We start from the raw sequence: 14,856 nt of genomic DNA, 5'->3' as shown, positions 1-14,856 counted from the left end.
TCTTTTGTTCTATTTGTTTTGCCACTTCTTGAGCATTTAACTGAGGTATCGCTGCACAGTAGAAAATAACTTAACTCAGGCATGCATAGACCTAAAGCTACGTAGAGGCAGGACCAGCGCGGGCTTCTCAGGCACCCTGGGCAAGCCCGACGCGAGCGCCCCGTGGTAGTGTCGCGGAGAGTCGCACCGCGAGGCAAGTGCCCCGGATGCCCAGCCTAATTGCCGGCCCTGCGTAGAGGAACCATCTAAAACTAATAGATGCTCAGATTTAAATTTAGAAACACACAAAGGACCAATAACAAACACGTGAAACCATACAGCAAGCTTTTTGACTATTATACTCAGAAATAATCTGCATATAGGGACGACAAAGGCATGATGCCGATTGTATTCTGTTGCAGTACCACTTAATGACCCGCGGGGGCGCTCCAGCATGAAAGGCGGACCGGAAGTGGAGCCTGTAGCTTTGTGAACGACATTTTGAACACTGCTAACGGCTAACAGCTAGCGGAGCTGCGAGCGGACTGCGCCAAAAAAAGAAAACCCTTCGAATCGCTCCAAGTATTCAACAAGTATCGCGTTTTTAGCAGCACCTCGTTTATGCAGCGCACAGCAGAAAGCTGGCAAATCACCGACGATGCGGAAAAGTCCGACGCAGGAAGGAGAAAAGCATCAGTAGCGCCGCGGTGAGATGATTTTTGAAATGCTAAGTTAGGTGTCAGTTCGTTAGCCGCTAGCCGCTGACATTAAACCTCCACCGGGGAGATTCCAGCTTCCATTTAAAGCTTCGAGCAAGGCAGCTGTTCTGCAACCGGGATACTTTATTTTAAAACCATGAGCGTTTTTTCCTCTGGCTAAGTTGACGGAGTGTGGGGTTCAGACCGAGGTTAGCTCCACTACGCAGCAGAAAGAGTGAGTTAGCGTCGGCTAGCAGCGGACACTTAAAGTCATTGATGGAAATACTTAAAGAAATTAATCAGTTCTTCACTTTTACTCACGAGATGATTGTGTAGGTTCATTAAAAATACCACAACGGAAGTAGTCATGAAGGGAGCCTGTTTTTTGTCCCGTATTTATGTAATATTGCTGTTTCTTGTAAGTGAACAGTGTCTGCAGTACTTTAAAAAAGAGTACAATCTGTCCTGAATGTCATAGTTTTTAATATGCAGCAATTTTCTTGAAATGGATGTACTTGCATGCATCCATATGAACATAGCATTCACTATTGCTGTTAATGTGTTGTGTGTGTGTGTGTGTGTGTGTGTGTGTGTGTGTGTGTGTGTGTGTGTGTTTAAGCTGCATGTTAATTCAGCCCAAACACCTGCAATAGATTTTAAACATGCCCTCTTTGGCATTTCTAATCATCATTTTGTTCATTTAACATCCCATGATGAAATCATTGCACGTCTCATGCCAGTTGCTGCTGTCAGTTTGTCTGTAATGGAACCATACACACGTGCTGCCGAGAACAATACTCTCTGAACATTAGCATCAACAGTGGAGAACACAGAGAACAATACTCTGAACGTTAACAATGGAGAACACAGACATTAATATGGACAGATGATCAGGTTGGATTTATTACAGTGCCTGTTGGCTCTAAGTCCAGGAGAACCTGGACTGGGAGTGATGACACTCTGGAACAAACAGTATTCTTACTGTCACCTTTACTAAACATGAACAGCACTGCTGCGGCCACAAATCCCGTTTTCCCCGTTTCCATGGATACTGAGTCAGAACGTGTCTCCAAAAGTTGCGTTCGGTGACTGACCACCGTTGTCATGTAAACAAAGCATTCAATCCCGCTTTTATGGTGCATTCACACCGGACGCGTCGCGGGCGTCGTCGATGCTTGGGACTCCTCGAAGCTGACGCTTGTGACGCTTCAAGCACGACGCTTGACACCAGGTGATCACAAAGCTGACGACGCTTGCAACGCTCTTGACGCGCGTCAGTTTATTGGCGCGCGGGAGGCTGATTTCTGTTTCCAGCTATGGCGGATCGCATCAGGAGAGCGGCTCGGCTTTATTTGTTAAATAAAGCTAGACCGCGTCGTCTCTGGGTTCATCCCATTATTCAGAGGCCTTCTGAATTTGGGGAGTTTCACCATTTGCTCCAGGAGCTGCGTGAGGATGAGGGCCGCTTCCAGGGCTACTTTCATCTCTCCCGGGCCCAGTTTGACGACCGGCTGGCCCCAGTGTTGCCAACTCCCCAGTAAGAAAAGTGGCTATTGGCTGGTCTGCTCCTCTCTGCTCTACTGCAGCAGGGGGCGCTGCTGAGACTGACCGCTGTGAGTGCTTTGAGACGGGGGAGGGGCTCACGGCAGCACCCGCTACTCATTGACGACAGCAACGAGACGTCCTGTCACGTCTCCAGAGCACCAGAGAAGGTCGCTAGATTTGTCGCTAGTAGCTTTTGACAAAAAAAAAGTCGCCAAGAGGCTTTGGAAAGTCGCCAGATTTAGCGAGAAAGTCGTCAAGTTGGCAACACTGGCTGGCCCGCATCGGTGCTCGGATCACTCGTAGTGACGTAGCACCGGAGGGATCGTCTCTGATTGGCTGACGCCCAGCGGCAGCGCGTCAAAAGTTCAGTTTTCCCAATTCTCAAAAAGCGACGCTCCTGACCCCGGGGACGCGCGTCGTGGGCATTGTTATTTGTGTATTAGTTTTAAAAAATGTTGGCAGTCAGATATTAACAATTTGCAAACTGATTCTTATTGAAAAGCTGTAGTTTGTGTCTTGTTGCTCACTGCTGTTGAGTTTTTGTAATACTACTACCTACACATGCACACAGTACAGTACAACGAAACGTCTTCTCTCTGCCTCCTGCCTTCATTGTGCCTGCAGTCTGGTCCTGTCCAGGGAGCTGGAGAGCAGTACTACTGATAGCCTGTGGGGGCAGTGTAGTGCTGTGGAGCCAGTGAAAGGAACACAGAAGTGACGGTATTACCTAGCTTGTGCCTTGGGATAAAGGTGAAAAATGGACATTGGTCTTGTGTGTTGGACGTCCCTCTGCTGGCTCTGGGGTAAGAAACTCCACAGAAGACATGAAGGCAATTGACAATGATTGGAATGCACCTGCGTCAAGGGAGCATCATGCAGAGTACATCATTCGGTTCTCTTGCAGACCTTACAGTGACTGCAGTGCACATGCAGTACCCAGCGTTTCAGAAGAATCACATTTTTCCTGTTTATACGTCACCATACTAACAAGCCAACGTGATCACCTGTCCATACAATGTTCGTGTTCTGCCATCTCCCATGCTTATAGAATGGAAAGGCTTTTCTTCATTTCTGAGGGCAATTATCAAATTAGATTTTGCATTGTTCTGTGTGTGTGTGTGTGTGTGTGGGGGGGGGGGGGGGGGGCATGGCATAGAAAAACCTGGCTTGATGTGCCTTGTGGGACCTTCTTCCGGTCCTAATGAGGGGAAACAGTGTTTTCTTGACCATGTTGTTGTTACTGAAAAAAGTCAAAGGTCAAAACCTTTCTTTAGGGTTAGGCTGTGTTGTGGTCTGGGTCAGGGTCAGGGGCTAGGAAATGTATTATGTCAATGAGTGTCCTCACAAGGATAGAAATACAAACCTGTGTGTGTGTGTGTGTGTGTGTGTGTGTGTGTGTGTGTGTGTGTGTGTGTGTGTGTGTGTATTACTAGAGCAACAGCACCAACAGCCTGGCATGCTAACTGCCACGCCTTATTCATGTAAACAGGCAGAGACTTCAAATGGTTGGAATGGAAATGCTGAAACGAAGTGTTTTCACTCAGAGTGTTGTTGACTGAATTATGCCTTGAACACTGTTGTCATCTGCTGTATTGAGTTTACAGCGAGTGTTTGCCATATTCGTTAACACTTTAGAAATAGCTTCATGATCCGAAGCTGGTCCAGCTCCGCCTCCTCCCAGGTGGAATCAGTGACGTTCTGCATTTCCTCCCTGCAGGTGAGAACCCGTCCAGCACATTGGTCCATGACTGCTGGACCTTTGGGCTCTGGGCTCAACTAGCATGAAGATGGCTGACTCAGAGAAGGCAGAAGAACTTCTTGATGTTGAATGCCCCCACGAGTGCCTTGACGATGCACAATCGGCCACTGTCCAAGAGGAGCAGGACGAGCACCTGAAGACGGAGACGACCACCAGCACCAGCTCTCCGCCCAGGGAGAAGGAGGCCGACAGCCCGCTGGGCACAGAGGGCGAGCAGAGCCTCCTCTCCATGCCATGCCTGATGGAGGAGCTTCGCCGAGACTCCCAGGAGTCTCAGCACGCGTCCACGGGAAGTGACAAGCCCGCGTCTCGCCACGTCTATGAGAGTGACTCTTCCAACCCCTACATGCTGTCCCCCTCGTCCAGTGGCCACCTGGCCGACTCGGACACTTTATCCTCGGGGGAAGAAGCTGCCGCTGCTCCTGCGGGGGAAGAGGACAACATGGAGGCCGCCAACGACCCCGGGCAGGCGGCGGGGACGCAGATGTCCGCCGCGGCCTCGGGGGGCAGGAAGTCCCGGCGGTCCCGTTCAGAAAGCGAGATGCCTCCTAATGCAAAGGCCGCAAAGAAGAACCGCAGCCAGCCCGCGGTGGTGGCAGCAGGGGGGCAAGAAAAACAAACCAATGGCAAGCCGGGGAAGGTGAAAGGTCACCGGAGCCAGAAACACAAGGAGCGCATGCGTCTTCTGAGGCAGAAGCGCGAGGCGGCAGCACGGAAGAAGTACAACCTGCTGCAGGACAGCAGTACGAGCGACAGTGAGCTGACGTGCGACTCCAGCACCAGCTCGTCCGACGACGAGGATGACGACACTTCAGGAGGTAGCAAGACAATCAAGACAGATATTCCAGGTAACGTCCCGTGTTCTCACCTCAGCAGAACTTCAGAACCCCGTCCACGGGGAGTCACAGCAGCCACACAGCAAGCCAGCACAAAGATCAGTGTTTTCATGTGTAGAGGCAGGCCTGTAGTGTGTGCCAGGGTCTAGACAATAGTGCTGCACGATCTGGGGAAAAGGTGCGATTGGCGATTAGGTGGACAATATTGCAATTGTGCTTGTGATTTAATAAAAAAAAGTTGGTTCATCATGAGTCTTCAGACTTGCTTGGTTATCACGGGGAGTAAATGAAGGTAAAAGCAGAGATGGATTACTGAGGATTTTAATTGTGTAATAATTCTCAAAATATCCAAACTTACTGTAAGCAAACAACAGTGTCCAGCACAACAGAACGGTTCTGTTTTTATCCAAAATAGCACAATTATGCAAACTAAAAGGCACATCTCTGTAAAGTGAAAACAGTGAAGTATCTTCTGTGTGATACACACTGGAATGATAACACAGACCTTCACCACAGAGAGGGCTGGGCGCTGCGACAAAATCTTATATCACTTTATCACAAATTTCACATCACGGTAACTGTATAAATCACCGTATGTATTTTTCCCCTGTAAATTCAGTTGCTTAAAAATAACCAAATTATCACATTTGCTCATTGTCCCGTTTTATTTTTTAAACTCCGGTTTATATAACTTCAATTATTAAAAAAATCACAACATGAAAGAAAGAAAGACCTGAGTTTTCAGCGCCACTCCTGGAGCCGCTCGTCTCTGCGTCCGCCATGATGGCTCCACCTCTCCTGGAGACGCTGGTGTTGTTCGCGAGCGCACCCTGTGCTGACCTGACCAATGAAACGCAGCCAACAAACCCCGCACCACGTCGGGACACGCTGTGAAAATGCACAAATACACCCAAACAATGGGCTCCATGCACTACTCAACCACTTCCTGAACTTCAGGAGGCTCCTTATTTCCTGTCTTTCATGACAGGATGAGCTGATTAATCCAGGTGTCCTGACCTCTGTAACCACAACAGTAATGGTCAGACACACCTGGATTAATCAGCTCGTCCTGTCATGAAAGACAGGAAATAAGGAGCCTCCTGAAGGTCAGGAAGTGGTGAAGTTGTGCATAGAGTCCATTGCGCTCTGGCTGTCCTGTGAGCGAGTGCAGACGACTTGCAGCAGACCTCTGCTCTCTCTCCGGGTTAGGGTTTTTTTTTCTACTCTTTTTTTAATAATTGCACAATCGCACCCCTTTTGCAATTACGTAATTGCACGTGCTGACATTGCGATCGCGATTGCGATAATCGTGCAGCACTACTAGTCAGTGCAACAGGCTGCCGGCATGACTTTCAACTAAATCACTATAAGAACATGTAATAGAGCTTATTCAACACAGTGATCATAACCAAGTAATCCACAGTCTGGTTGGTTGGTTTGTGCTGTCAGTCTTTTCTCCTCCATCGTCTGTAACATTCATGGTGTCGTTAGCTCTGTGCTCGCTCACACGTCCTCATCCGTCATGCTGTTGAAGCCATGTCTGTCCATCTGCATGCCCATTCAGTCCACTTCACATTCCTCAACTCATGGCGTCACCAAGTGAGAGTTATCTCAAAGTAACCTGTAGGGAGCGCTGTGCCGCTTCGCCCCATACGGACCCCCCCCCACACTGAAGTGCTGGTTTAGGCTGCAACTGCCATCAGTTAGCAGATGTACCAGGGTTTCCGCCAGACCTTTCCAGTCCGGGCGCCCTGCCTGCGCTAAAATCTGCAGCGCCCGGACAACGGACAGGGAAGGGAAAAAAAAAGGGCTGCACCGCAGAGCAGCAGCGGCGGCCGCTTGGACGCTCTGTGTGAGCAGCGCACCGCTTGGCAAGCCCCCCCCCCCCCCTCGGCAACGCTCGTCTTCCCCCCGACACGTTCCCCCCTGGCCAAACAGTTATCCTGCAGGAAACACTGTATGCTGTCAGTACTGGAGATGACTGACTGAGGTTCAGGCCGTCCTGCAGGAGCTTTGTTTCTCCTTGGTGTTTGAGACCAGCGAGCCACAGCACTGAAGAAGTGTGGTGTTTACACTGATCTTGAGTCAGACCCCGTTTACACCGACAACATTTCAAGTGAAATTGTATCCTTTAGGTGTTTTGGTTTCACAGAGTTTGGTGCTTCACGGTGTGAGGTCTGTGACTAGAAAGGAGATGTCGGCGAGAAGAAGCCAGACAGTGAGTTCTTTAACCTGCGAGGAGAGAAGCGGCTTCCCACACGGCAGCATCCTGATCTCTGCCTCAGCGCTGTTCTCACACAGCTTTATTACTGAAAACAGCTGGGAGAGGAGAAGCCCTGTCAATACGACCAGATGAAGAGATTTATTTTGAAAAACCAGCACCTGGTTTTCTGTGGCGTCCCCGATCCTGGTCTTTTTCCTCCAGTCCTCTGCTGTCTGTCTTCTGTGGTGCTTTGCGGCGGCGTTGCGTCTGTCTCCTGTTAAACTGCATCCAGTGTGAATACAGCCGTTCATTACGGTGGAGGCTAATGCTATCGGCTAATGCTGCGTGACGCAGCGGCGTCCGGGGTCAAACGGCGGTAAGATGCCCCCAGTCAGCATGGATGGGACACACCCGAGTCAGTGTTTTTTAGACAATCGGCAGTTTACCAACAGTTACTTCTCCCTGGTTGACGTTCAGTTTCCTGAGCAGTGTTCAGTACAGCATTTAACAATGAAGACTTTTAGCAGTGACAGTCGAACATATTTCCAACACACGATAACAGCAGGAATGCTGGAAATGACCCTACACACGCACGCACACACACACACACAGAACTGTCAACATTAGCAGTGGAGGACACAGACATTCATATGGACAGAACACCAAGTGTTATTAGACTGTCAACTCTAAAACTACCAAGTCCAGGAGAACCCGGACTGGAACCAGGACCAGGAGAATCTGGACTGGGAGTCCTGACGCTCTGGAGCAAGACCTTGTTCTTATTGTCCCCCTCCTGAGCATGGGCAGAACCACAGCTGTGGCGACCAGGGTGGTAGCAGTATTCCGGAAAAGTTGGGTTGCCAGTGGCTCTGAGTGTGGTTATGTGCATGGGACACCCAAAGTGTTTCATTTTCACTGAACTGCTGCGGTGTAGGCACTGGACTCTGCAGCGCTGGGGGAACCTTCAGGGACCATATGTTAAAGGAATACTCCGAAGATTTTGGACCCACGTCCTATCCCGATCATTTACACAGTGAGATAAGCTCATAAATACCTTTGTTGTGTCTGTGCGTCCAGCGGCTGGATCCCAGCTGTTAGCATCGTAGTTAGCTTAGCTCAACTATGGCAGGTGAAGAGGAGACAGAGCCAGACTAAGAAAGTGGACAAAATCCTCCTTCCAGTGGTCCAGGGGACGGCGTATTAGCACGTGAAGTAAATCTGAATGGTTATAAAACATTTTAAAAGACGTGTTTTCTTTTCAATCCGTTAGAATAACATTTTGATACACAGACCTGCGCATGGCAGTGCTCTGGAAGGATATACTGGAGCACAGCGGCTGAGTCTGTGGCTTCTACTGCTGTGCTCCGGTATATCCTTCTGCACCTCCTACAGCTCCTTCTGTATTGTGCTAATACTCCGTCCCCTGGACCACTGGAAGGAGGATTTTGTCCACTTTCTCAGTCCGGCTCTGTCTCCTCTTCACCTCCAGCAGCTGAGCTAAGCTAACTACGATGCTAACAGCTGGGATCCAGCCGCTGGACACACAGACACAAAAAAGGTATTTATGAGCTTATATCACTTAGTCAATGATCGGGATAGGGCGTGGGTCCACAATCTTCAGAGTGTTTTTTTAAGCAGCTCTGACTGAGAATGGCTGCCTCCTATGAGCCAGACTGAAACACCTGACAGGGACCAGCCTGCTGCACACACACAGGCCCTGTGTGTGTGTGTGTGTGTGTGTGTGTGTGTGTGTGTGTGTGTGTGTGTGTGTGTGTGTGTGTGTGTGTGTGTGTGTGTGTGTGTGTGTGTGTGTGTGGCAGTCGTATAAAGTGTCTTGGGTGAGCGGAGTTGTCATGGATTAGCCACATTGGGTCAGGTGTTGTCAGGTCTGCTGCTGTTGGGGGGGGGGGGGGGATGGGCTGATGCTAGCTAGCTAGCTAGACATGTGTGCTAGTGTGTTATGATGGGTCCAGGGTTGGTCCTGGGTGTGTGTTTCCCTCCGGTTGCTGCCAGTTAACACCTCCGTCAAACCACAGTCACCCCAAACATCCAGCTAGCTCCCAGCAGGGGGCCGTAGCACGTAGTGGTTTCAGTCATCTTCCACATCTCGTACACAGTTGAGTGCTTCAACTGCATGAAGTAGTCCATCAGCATGAGCCGGTCGGTCTGCACGTCACCCAGAGCAGCACACCACACGTCTTCTTTCTCTCTTAATTCAAAGTCCTGCTCCCAGCATGACAGTGCCACTGTGTTTTCTTATGGCTTGGCCTCAATGTCTTTAAAGCTGGCTTCAGACGTGCGTCGGAGAGATCCAGAGCGGGAGCCCAGATTCACGGGCTGCTGGACAGCGGCTCGTGGGACAGGAACGGCATCGGCGGCGTTCTGGAGGAGGCCATGACGCGCTTTGCCGTGATGCAGCGCCAGACCGAGGAGCGCTTCCGCGTCTGGATGGAAAAGCTGGCGCACCTCGACTCGGACAACGACTCGTCCAAGCGCTCCAGCGACGCCCCGGAGGGCCGGCAGCCGTCCCGGGGGGCGCGGCCGTCCCCGCCCAGCTCCTTCTTGCCGTCGTCCGAGTCTGCAGAGACCATGGCGTCCTACATGCTGGCTCGGGAGAGCAACAGTCTCACCCCCGCCCCCATGAACAACAACATCCTGCCTGAAGCCGTCACTCAGAACGGAAACCTGGGCGCCCCAGACCCCGGCCTGCTCAACGCTTAGTGGCAGACTGAACGCTCGCCCGGTGGGGGAGTAGTCGCTGCAGGGAGTGTGTGTTACCAGGTAAACGATGTGTGGCCACCGAGCAGAAACACGACCAACAGCAGCCGGGCCCGAGGCCCAGGTCCACCACCTGCTGGCTCTGAGGCTCCTCTGGACCGGGTGCAGAGCCCAGGTCCACCACCTGCTGGCTCTGAGGCTCCTCTGGACCGGGTGCAGAGCCCAGGTCCACCACCTGCTGGCTCTGAATCACTGTGAGACTAGACTGTCACAATAAATCAGCTCACCTGTTTGGTTGGACTCAGACAGGACTCAGCCACACAGCGTGCAGTCAGGGCTCCGATTGTTCTGCTTATTGTATGGCTTGTTTGTTTTTCTTTACCAGCCACACACACACACACACACACACACACACTCACACACACACGAGAGCGAGCCTGACTACTTCATTCAGGCCCCGTTTACACGGCCATGATTTCAAGTGAAAGCTGGTCTTGGGTGTCTGTTTACATGACGATAATGCTCAGAGCCTGAAAATGCAACTTTGTGAACGTGTCTGAAGGAGAAACCTTTGAAGAAGCTCTGTCGATAAAACGGGGAAAACTAATTCTTTGAAATGCTCAGAGTCTGTTTGTGGAACTGGAAAAAAATTCCATTTCTCCCAAACAGTCCTACTGCACATGGCGCCCCCTGCTGGAGGAAGCAGGAGCTCTGCTCATGCTCAGTCCTGGTCCCAGTCGAGATTCTCCTGGTTCTGGTCCCAGTCCGGATCCTCCTGGACTTGGCAGTTTTGGAGCTGCCAGTGGTGGTCTGGTGTTGTGCTCATAGGAAGGTGTGTGTTCTCCTTTGTTAATGTGTTAATGTGTGGTCTGTTGTCTGTGTGGCTTCAGCACCAACACACAGTCCAACATGCTAACTACTGGAGCTGGTCCCGAATATTTGAAAATGTGGACGCTATGATGACATTGGGCAAATAATTTTGCGATCTGAGTATCACCCCCCCCCCCCCCCCCCCCCCCCCCCCCCCCCCCCCCCCCCCACGGTGCACGTTCCATGCATGCACACCACACATCCTCGGGGAGCTTTTCCGTTGCTCCAGACAGTAAATCTGCTGCTTTGTTACAGAGTATTTATAGGAAATGAAGCACATACACTGTCAGTCTGTTATCATTTAGTGTCAAAGTTTATTTTGACTTTTTTTTTTTTTTTCCTGTTTCTGAAGCGCGGGGGTGGCGCCCGAGCCATTAGATCCTGTCACTTCTGTGGGCAGGCTTGTCCTCCGTCCCGACAGTCTGCTGTCTCCGTCCTCCAGTGTGTCTCTGGGCGTCTCTGTGGACGGAGCTGCAGCCTGACAGCTTCACACAGTCACTTTTCAAAGTAGCGTCCGACGTGTTTTGTTTGCTGCGGCGCTCTGGTGCATGTGTGTACCGGCGGCTCGCACCCCCCTCCACCCCCCTCCACCCCCCGCCGCACGCCAAATATTGGGATAGTCGTCATTACTTGGGTCGGGATATTCGGAGGGCAGAAACACCTGTTCGGACCAGCCCTACCACCCACATGGGTTTCAGCGCGTCTGCCGTTTCCGTGGAAATGGGCGTCTCCTTCAAAACTTTTCAGAGTTGTGTTTTCAGTGAGCGTGGTGTAAACGGGGCCGCTCACACAGCACCCGTCCCTCCAGCGCTAGGCGGCGTGCTGCTGCGCGTTAGCATGTGCCTTGTCGTTCTGAACTGGCTGGGAAGCGGCGCTGAAGCTTCGCAGTGCGTTGGTTTAGGAATCAGGTTGAACGTGGCATGCGGCCCGTCTTCGCTCTGATCTGCTCGTTCAGGAAGATCCTGTCACGACCTTTATTTTGGTGGCGTAGCTTTACTAACAGCAGGAACATTTAAACATAGATTTGTCTATAAATATATGCGCAATATACTAACCGTAAGTAGAGGAGTAGTTTGGTTTGCTGCTGCTGTGCTGGGGCGGGACTAGTGAGGGTGGTCAACACGCCCAGCCTTGGTTCAGTTCCACCTCTCGTGAAGCATGGGTTTCTTTTATTTGTGGCTGCAGTTTCACCCTGGGATATCCACTGGCATTAAATTCGTCTTTCTAAGTTGTTGGCGCTGGTTTGCCACCCGGGCCTGTTGGCAGGTTCACTTCAAGCGTCCATCCAGACGTGGAACTCGCTCATCCTCTGCAGGACCAGCTGCACGGGGAGGTTTACTGATTCTTCTCTCTCTGGATTGATCTGGATGATCACGTGGCCTTCTCTGGTTCAGATCCTGTGAAAACCTCTGGGACACGCTCACGCCATCAGACACCTCGGTCTCGGGCGAAGGAGTCCGCTGTGGAGTAAATCATATTTCTATTTAGGACTTGAAGGTGTTTTCCTGTGTGTAAATGGTTTCCCTCACCTGTTTGCATGTGATTATATTACTATGTAGAACTTGCAAGGCCAGATGAGTTCTCATCAGTAGCATGCGTGCAAGGTGCAGCTTTGCTGATCCAGTGATTGGAAGGAGATTTGATCCATTTAGTTGTTTTCAACATTATTTCCCCCACATATTTTTGATTTTTAGATGAAACCAACAGTAGAGAGACTGGTGCATACAATCAGCCCCCCGATAAGGACGCTCCATGGTTTACCAAAGAGACTCTCCTGGTTTACATTTGTCCTTTTTCTACCTAACACTTTTGAATACATGGCCTTTACCTGTTTCGGCCCAATCAGCTGTTCCCAGACAGTGTCAGTCCCCCCCCGGGACTCCTACAGGGTACACTACACCATGTCCTGCTCTCCTGTCCTCACTCTCTCCCACCTTCTGTTACCTGCAACTGTTTTTGTAACGACTGTATTTTAGCGTAGTTTTTATGTGAATGGCTGTTATTTTAAAAGCAATAAAAGCAAAAAAACCCTGAATGCTGCAGAAAGTTCATTCACACACTGTAAGCACAACTCAGACCCAGCTCCTCACACTGACCATGCCTTCTCTGTGGAAATGGGTGGAAAACGCTGCTAGTGCACCCTCTAGTGGTCCAACAGGAACACGACCTGCTGTTCAGCCTCTGCCGCAAATATGAAGCTTTTCTCAAACAGTGTGTTTTCACTTGGAACGTTGTGGTGTGACCGGGCCCCAGTGTGAGCCGTTAACCTTCAGTGTGTGTGTGTGTGTGTGTGTGTGTGTGTGTGTGTGTGTGTGTGTGTGTTCTCGTATTTCTATCCTTGTTGGGGCCAAATGTCCCCACAAGGATAGCAAAACGTGGAACGGCGTGCCTTGTGGGGACCTTTTTCCGGTCCTAAGTAGGAGAAACAGTGTTTTCTTGACCATGTTGTTGTTACTGAAAAAAGTAAAAGTACAAAAACATTTCTTTAGGGTTAGGCTTTGTTGTGGTGTGGGTTAGGGTTAGGGTAAGGGTCAGGGTTAGGGGCTAGACATGAATGGGAGTCAATGGAAGGTCCCCACAAGGATAGAAATACAAGACTGTGTGTGTGTGTGTGTGTGTGTGTGTGTGTGTGTGTGTGTGTGTTCTTGTATTTCTATCCTTGTCGGGGCCAAATGTCCCCACAAGGATAGCAAAACGTGGAACGACGTGCCTTGTGGGACCTTTTTCCGGTCCTAAGTAGGAGAAACAGTGTTTTCTTGACCATGTTGTTGTTACTGAAAAAAGTAAAAGTGCAAAAACATTTCTTTAGGGTTAGGCTTTGTTGTGGTGTGGGTTAGGGTTAGGGCAAGGGTCAGGGTTAGGGGCTAGACATGAATGGGAGTCAATGGACGGTCCCCACGAGGATAGAAATACAAGACTGTGTGTGTATGTGTCTCTCTCTCTCTCTCTCTGTCTCTCTCTCTCTCTGTCTGTCTGTCTCTGTCTCTGTCTCTCTCTCTGTCTCTCTCTCTCTCTGTCTCTGTCTCTCTGTCTCTCTCTCTCTCTGTGGTGTGTGTGTGGTCCACAGAGCCTGTGCTGCAGGCGGGGTGTGATAACGCCGTGTTCTCTGTGTCTCCTGCAGACGGGCCTCCGGTAGTGGGCCACTATGATATTTCAGACTCTGGTTCTAACCAGGACAGTATGAGTGTGGAGGCAGTCCGGCCCACGGTGATAACGCATGAGCTAAAAACACACAGAGGCCAGGATATGGCTGCTCACGCTGGGTGTATACGAGCGCTGAGCTCCATCTCAGGTCAGTTACCAGCCGGTGCGTCCACACTGATCTCTGCTCTGCTGTGGTGAAGGCGTGGGGGGGCTGCTCTCTGAACCTCGGCGGCGTCTCACGCTGCAGACAGAGCCGAGTGGCCATGAGTGGGACATGTGTCACTCCATGCTGTGGGATTCATCCCTGTTTGTGTGTGTGTTTGTGTGTGTGTGTGTGTGTGTGTGTGTGTGTGTGTCCTGTGGACAGGCCTGGGCGGCGTGCTCTGCGGTGTGTGACGGTGTGTGACGGTGTTCTCTGGGTGTGTTTCAGGCCACGTGGAGCCAGAGCCACAGGACAGCTCTCAGCTGCAGATTAACCTGGCCTCCTCTGACAGTGAGGTGGAGATAGTCGGAGTGCAGGAGAAAGCACGGTAAAGACTCTCAGTGAGGAAAGCACTGTGTTCTGTCCTTCCTCCTCTCCTCCTCCTCCTCCTCCTCCTCCTCCTCCTCTGCATTCAGCCTTTTAAACACCTCTCTTTTCAAATCCAGATGCGCCCACCCCTGTGGAGGTGTGATAAAGAGCTTGTCCTCCTGGAAGGAGAGCTCGCTGGAGCAGTTAAACAGCACTAATCAGTCCCAGCTCTGGACAGTGTCCCCCCAGCCCAGCTGGGCGTCCCCTCCCGAGGTGGTGGACCTCACGCTGGACGAGGACGTCGGACACAAGTACCTGCTTTAAAGGACCGCTACAGTCTTCAGACTGCTCCTCCTCGCCGGTAACTCCTCCCCAGCACTCTGTTCCTGAAAGGTGTATCAAAGCCATTCTACCCATGTGATTCCCCGGTCCGGTCTGGTCCGGGCCGGTCCGGTCTGGTCCGGTCCGGTCCGGTCCGGTCCGGTCCGGTCCGGTCCGGGCCGGTCCGGTCCGGTCCGGGCCGGTCCGCGGCTCTTCGGCCAGCCATGTCTCTGTTAACATAGCAATATCGTCCCCGATCGGATACCTCAGCC

The 14,856-nt window shown here is 51.2% G+C and overlaps 1 protein-coding gene across 3 annotated transcripts; it reads left to right on the top strand.

Moving 5' to 3' along the window:
- The first annotated feature begins 494 nt into the window (after positions 1-494).
- On the top strand, positions 495-14,588 carry ark2n (arkadia (rnf111) N-terminal like PKA signaling regulator 2n). 3 transcript variants are annotated; one of them, XM_030084999.1, is made up of 5 exons: positions 495-686; positions 3,940-4,829; positions 13,730-13,900; positions 14,183-14,282; positions 14,401-14,588. In XM_030084999.1, the coding sequence occupies exons 2-5, from the start codon at positions 4,004-4,006 to the stop codon at positions 14,585-14,587; spliced, it is 1,284 nt and encodes a 427-aa protein (XP_029940859.1). In that variant the 5' UTR covers positions 495-686; positions 3,940-4,003; the 3' UTR covers position 14,588. The 3 variants fall into 3 exon arrangements, with proteins under 3 accessions (XP_029940859.1, XP_029940861.1, XP_029940860.1); XM_030085001.1 differs by lacking the exon at positions 13,730-13,900; XM_030085000.1 differs by lacking the exons at positions 13,730-13,900; positions 14,183-14,282; positions 14,401-14,588 and adding an exon at positions 9,305-10,734.
- The last annotated feature ends 268 nt before the right edge of the window (positions 14,589-14,856 follow it).

The sequence above is a fragment of the Salarias fasciatus genome, assembly GCF_902148845.1.
Source record: "Salarias fasciatus chromosome 7 unlocalized genomic scaffold, fSalaFa1.1 super_scaffold_4, whole genome shotgun sequence".
Lineage (NCBI taxonomy): Eukaryota > Metazoa > Chordata > Actinopteri > Blenniiformes > Blenniidae > Salarias > Salarias fasciatus.
This window is presented reverse-complemented; position numbering and strand designations above follow the sequence as displayed.

Bases quoted from the DNA above. Each gene is read 5' to 3' on its own strand.
- ark2n (XM_030084999.1), top strand. From the start codon at position 4,004: ATGAAGATGGCTGACTCAGAGAAGGCAGAAGAACTTCTTGATGTTGAA. The intron at 4,830-13,729 runs GTAACGTCCCGT...TGTCTCCTGCAG, and splicing joins AATCAAGACAGATATTCCAG to ACGGGCCTCCGGTAGTGGGC. The intron at 14,283-14,400 runs GTAAAGACTCTC...TTTCAAATCCAG, and splicing joins GGAGTGCAGGAGAAAGCACG to ATGCGCCCACCCCTGTGGAG.